The sequence below is a fragment of the Vigna radiata genome, chromosome 8 (genome assembly GCF_000741045.1).
Source record: "Vigna radiata var. radiata cultivar VC1973A chromosome 8, Vradiata_ver6, whole genome shotgun sequence".
Lineage (NCBI taxonomy): Eukaryota > Viridiplantae > Streptophyta > Magnoliopsida > Fabales > Fabaceae > Vigna > Vigna radiata.
Window position 1 is genome coordinate 4,916,844 of NC_028358.1, and position 5,182 is coordinate 4,922,025.

At 37.0% G+C, this 5,182-nt stretch overlaps 1 protein-coding gene across 1 annotated transcript; it reads right to left on the bottom strand.

Moving 5' to 3' along the window:
* Nucleotides 1-896: 896 nt before the first annotated feature.
* Nucleotides 897-1,484, bottom strand: LOC106770114 (uncharacterized mitochondrial protein AtMg00810-like). The gene has a single exon (XM_014655940.1). It carries the CDS (start codon nt 1,482-1,484, stop codon nt 897-899), a length of 588 nt encoding a protein of 195 aa, XP_014511426.1.
* Between the last annotated feature and the right edge of the window lie 3,698 nt (nt 1,485-5,182).

Consider the following 5,182-nt stretch of genomic DNA (forward strand, 5'->3'; position numbering starts at 1 on the left):
TAATTCAAGACTTACAAGATTAATATGNTGGACACCACCTATTGAAGGATTTGTGAAGATTAATTGTGATGGAGCCTTCACTGTCCATGGAAATAAAGTAGGTGCAAGAGGAGTTNTGAGGAATTCTAAAGGGATATTTGTTTTATGTTTNTCTAGTGGCTTAAAAATTCCTCAACTTTGATGGTTGAATTAAAGGCATTCAAGATTGGAATCAAAGCAGCCATATTGAAGGGCCACAAAAACTTAATTGTTGAGAATGATTCTAAAATTGCTATTGGGATCATTACCACCACACTAGCTAAAGAAAAGAATTATGAGGATACAAGTGCAAAAGTCATCTCTTCAATCATTCAGATGACTAAGACTGCTAATGCTAATAAGATTTATTGGAATCATGTGTTTACAGAAGTGAACTCAATTGCAGATAGTCTTGCCTAAAGAAATGGGCCCAACTTTAGAGAACGTTGGAGGCCCAAGGCTTTTTACCCAATACGAAGAAAAATATCTCCCCTTTNCCAGAGACTTCTTCTTAGTTTAGGGATTAGGTGAGTTTGAGACAAAACTGCGAGTCTCGAAGGAAGAGAAAGAGAGAGCTCGGTGTCTCCATGGGTGTTCGCCANCTATTCGAAGAAGGACCTTCACTGGATGAAGATAAACTCGAAGAAGAAAAAAAGAAAAGAGAAGGCACCGCACTGAACAAAGGTAAGTGAAAGGAAAATGTTTTGTTTCTATATCTGTAAAGTGTACAAGATGTGTGTATGGAAAACTCTATTTATAGAGTTCCGAAGGGAAAGGGGAAAATAATATAGGAAAGGAAATCTTAACTAACTAAAAATAGGTAGGGTCACTGTATTTAGACAGTAATCCAAGGAATATTTTGTTTCAATAGCCTCCCCTCAAGTTGGATGATGTACAATTACTAATCCAAGCTTGGGAACAATCGATCTGAACCGGAAGCGATGAGGAAACTTCGTGAATATGTCGGAGAGCTGCTCGTCCGAACATACGGGAAGAAGACGCAGAAGATTTCCATGTACCTTCTCACGAACAACGTGGCAATCAAGCTCTATATGCTTGGTTCTTTCGTGAAAGCTCTGATTATGAGCTATGTGTCTGGCCGATTTATTATTGCAGTACAAAGTTCTAGTTCCAACTTCTAGAACCTGTAGGTCTTTTAAAAGATATTTAATCCACTGTATTTCACACGTAGTAGTTGCTAGTGCTCGATATTCTACCTCAGTAAAGGACCTATAAACAGTGTTCTGTTTCTTGGATTTCCATGAAACAAGGGATGAACCAAGAAAAACACAAAACCCTGTAGTAGATCTCCTAGTATTGGGATAGGTTGCCCAATCCGAATCGCTGAAAGCTTTTAGGTGTATTGGAGAGTTAGCAGAATAGAACAATCCTTCTGAGGGTTTAGATTTTATGTACCTAAGAACATATTGAACAGCCCGATAATGATAATCAGTAGGGGATTGCATGAATTAACTTAATAGGTTAATTGAAAAGCACAAATCTGGTCTAGTGTTAGTGAGACAAAGCAACTTCTCTATCAGTCTTCGATAGGAGCTTGGATATCTCAAGTAGCTATCCATTTTGTTCAATTAATTCGTATCACTGAGAAAGGGGGTTGAGCAAGGTTTACAACCCAGCATTCTAGTCTCCTTTAGAATGTCTAAGGCGTATTTCCTCTGAGAGAGGTGAATTCATTTCTTAGATCTTGCTACCTCCAGACCAAGGAAGTACTTGAGTTCTCCTAGATTTTTTATCCTAAATTTGTTGTTCAAAACATTCTTTATGTGGTCAATCTCCAGCATGGAGTTTCCTGCAAATATGATGTCATCTACATAAACAAGTAGAGCTGTGAAGCCAGTAGAACTTTTCTTAATAAAAAGAGAATGGTCAGATTTTGATTGTACATAGTCAACAGAAAGGAGAAAAGTGGACAGTTTTTCAAACCACTGTCTGCTAGCTTTCTTTAGACCATACAGTGATTTAGTGAGTCTGCAAACTTGACCTTCTTTATGAACATTGAGGCCTGGTGAAGGCTCCATGTAGACTTCCTCATTTAGATCTCCATGCAGGAATGCATTATCTACATCAAGTTGATGTAGAAACCAGTTTTTAGAGGCCGCTAGGGGAATGAGAAGCCTAACAGTAGTAAGCTTGGCAACAGGGGAGAAAGTCTCTAAGAAATCTATTCCTTCTTGCTGGGTACACCCTTTTGCTACCAGGCGAGCCTTGTATCTCTCAACACTGCCATTTGCTTTATATTTGATCTTATACACCCATCTGCACCCAATTGCAGTTTTCCCTAGAGGAAGGCAAGTTAAAAACCAAGTATTGTTAACCTCCAAAGCTTTGATTTCTGTCTGCATTGCCTCTGCCCACTCAGGTACATCTTTGGCCTCGTTATATAAGTGGGGTTCAGTGTTAGCAGTGATGGCCATAGTAAATCTTAAATGTTTTTCTGTTAGAGACTCACAAGATAAGAGATGAGAAATAGGATAGGGAGTTTTAAGGCTGTTCTTTACAGTTATGGAATGGTTCACCTGGTGAATGTAATCACTTAAATAATCTGGAGGTTTTTTGACCCTATCAGACCTTCTACATCCGCTATCTTCTTTATTTCCATCAGCCTCATTGTCATTGTTATCTCCATCAGCGATACCTTGTTGTATCTCCTCTTCAACAAACTCTTCATCATCATTTTGACTAATACTTTCCAGAGGATCATTGAGGAAAGTAGTCATGTCATCTTCTTGGTCATTCATTTTAGCACAATCTTGTTGATTTCTCCAGGGAAAAATGTCTTCATAAAAGAAAACATTCTTGCTTATGAACAATTCTCTAGTGTTGATGTCAAGGATGATATATCCCTTGACTCCACTCTTATAGCCAAGAAAAATTCCCATCCTAGCTCTACGATCCAACTTATTTCTGCCATTTTCAAGGGTGGAAGCCATATAGAGACATCCAAAGGATTTTAAATTCAAATAAGTGGGAAGAACATTATATATAAGATCATGTGGTGTTTTGTTCTTAATGATAACAGTAGGTAACTTGTTTATACAGCATGACTAACAGCATAAGACCAATAGGCCTAAGGCATATTAGACTGAAACATAAGACTACGGGTCACATTAAGAATGTGTTGGTGCTTACGCTCCACAACAGAATTATGTTCAGGAGTTTCAACATAATTAGTTTGATGGTTAATGCCATACAAGTCATATAAACTCTCACAATTAAACTCTGGTCCATTATCAGACCTAATAGTCTTAATCATCTTACCAACTTGGTTCTTAATTTTGACAACAAATTTCTCTATGAGACCTCTAGTCTGACCCTTATTGTTCATTAGGAAAACACATGTATGTCTGCTATGGTCATCGATAATGGTAAGGAAATATTTATGACCATGAATAGAAGGAATATAAAGGAGACCCCAAATATCACAGTGAACCAAATCAAAACATTCAGCAAATAAAGAAATACTTGTAGGGAAAAGCAATCTATGCTGCTTAGCATAGTGGCAAACATCACAAACAATATTAGGATTTATTGAAACGTAAGGAAAGTGTTCACATATATGTTTTACAACATTGTTTCCAAGATGGCCTAATCTATAGTGCCACAAATTTACATCATCATGTTTGAAAGAAAAGATATATTTTGAAACAAAATTCTTATCAGCATTTGGAACAGCTTGTAGGTAATAAAGCCCTTTGTGGGTTTCAGCACACCTAATCATCCTCAATGTAGAATTCCCCTTATCTGGCAAGTCTGAGAGGAAAAAGTCAGATTGCAATTCAAGTCCTTTGTAAGGCTTAGAACAGAGATCAGAATAAAAGCAAAATCAGGTATATATAATACAATCACAAAATTTCTAGAAAACTATATAGTTCCTACATGTTCTGCAGTAATAATAGAGTTATTAGGCAGCCTAACAATTATTGGGTTGATTTTATAGAAAGTAACAAAATTTTCTTTTTAATGGGTCACATGGTCTATGGCCCCTGTATCAATAATCCAAGAAAGGGTACCTGGTTTGTCTTCTTGATCATTCCTTTGCATTTGATTGATTTTTTGTGTGGGCTCATCAGCTTTCTCAATCATTTTGAGGGGTTTTTCTATTTGCTTTGTCGTCAATGTGTTGGAGGCAATAGTGATGCTTCCTTGGTGAACAATCCCCTGTCTAGAATTGCCCTGGCAAACATTGGCAGAATTCCAGCCACTCTTTCTCTCTTGATTGTTGTCAGTCTTTTTGTACCAGGGTGGATAACCATGTTTAGAGTAGCACTCATCCACTACATGATTCATCTTGTTGCAATAGGAACAATGTTTGCCATAATTAGGATTTCTTCCTCTACCTCTTCCCTGGCCATATGACCCAGTACCACAGCCTTGACTTCTAAAATTTTGATCAGCTTTCCAATTGTTGTTTCTGTCAGTAATGTTGGCCATTATACTCTTGTTGCTTCTGCAGACTGATGGTGGGTAGGAATTCTAGTATCAGTTATGTTTTGTCTCTCTTGTTGCATTATGAGAGAAAATACACGATTAATATTTGGTAGGGGTTCCATTAGGAGAATCTGGGTTCGGACAGTATTATAGGTATCGTTTAACCCTTTCAAGAAGCATATCACGTGCTCTATTTCTAGGGATGGCAACGGGTCGGGTTCGGATCGGATAGTGTGATACCCGAACCCGACCCGTATGTAAAAAAGTATACCCGTACCCGCCCCGCTACCCGCCGGATACTCGTATAAAAAAAATCCGCGGATTTTTTTCAACCCGCAGATACCCGTTGGATACCCGCAAATATTATTAAAAACTTATTTTATGTTTTTAAAAAAATATTTTAATTTTCCATGAAGGAAATATGAAACATCAGTCGTCCAAAAGGTTTTGGGTTTTTCCTATTCCAACATCATAAAAAAATCTTCCATTAATTAGTATTGAAAATGAAAGAAAAGTCATTATTACTGGAACCATTTTTCGAAAATCTTCCATTAATTAGTATTGAAAATGAAAGAAAAGTCATTATTATTGGAACCATTTTTCGATCATCAAAAAATATTTCATTAATTAGTATTGAAAATGAAAGAAAAGTCATTATTACTAGAACCATTTTTCGATCATCAAATAATCTTCCATTAATTAGTATTGAAAATGA

Excerpts from the sequence above, each read along its gene's own strand:
- LOC106770114 (XM_014655940.1), bottom strand. The coding sequence starts at position 1,484 with ATGCAATCCCCTACTGATTATCATTATCGGGCTGTTCAATATGTTCTT.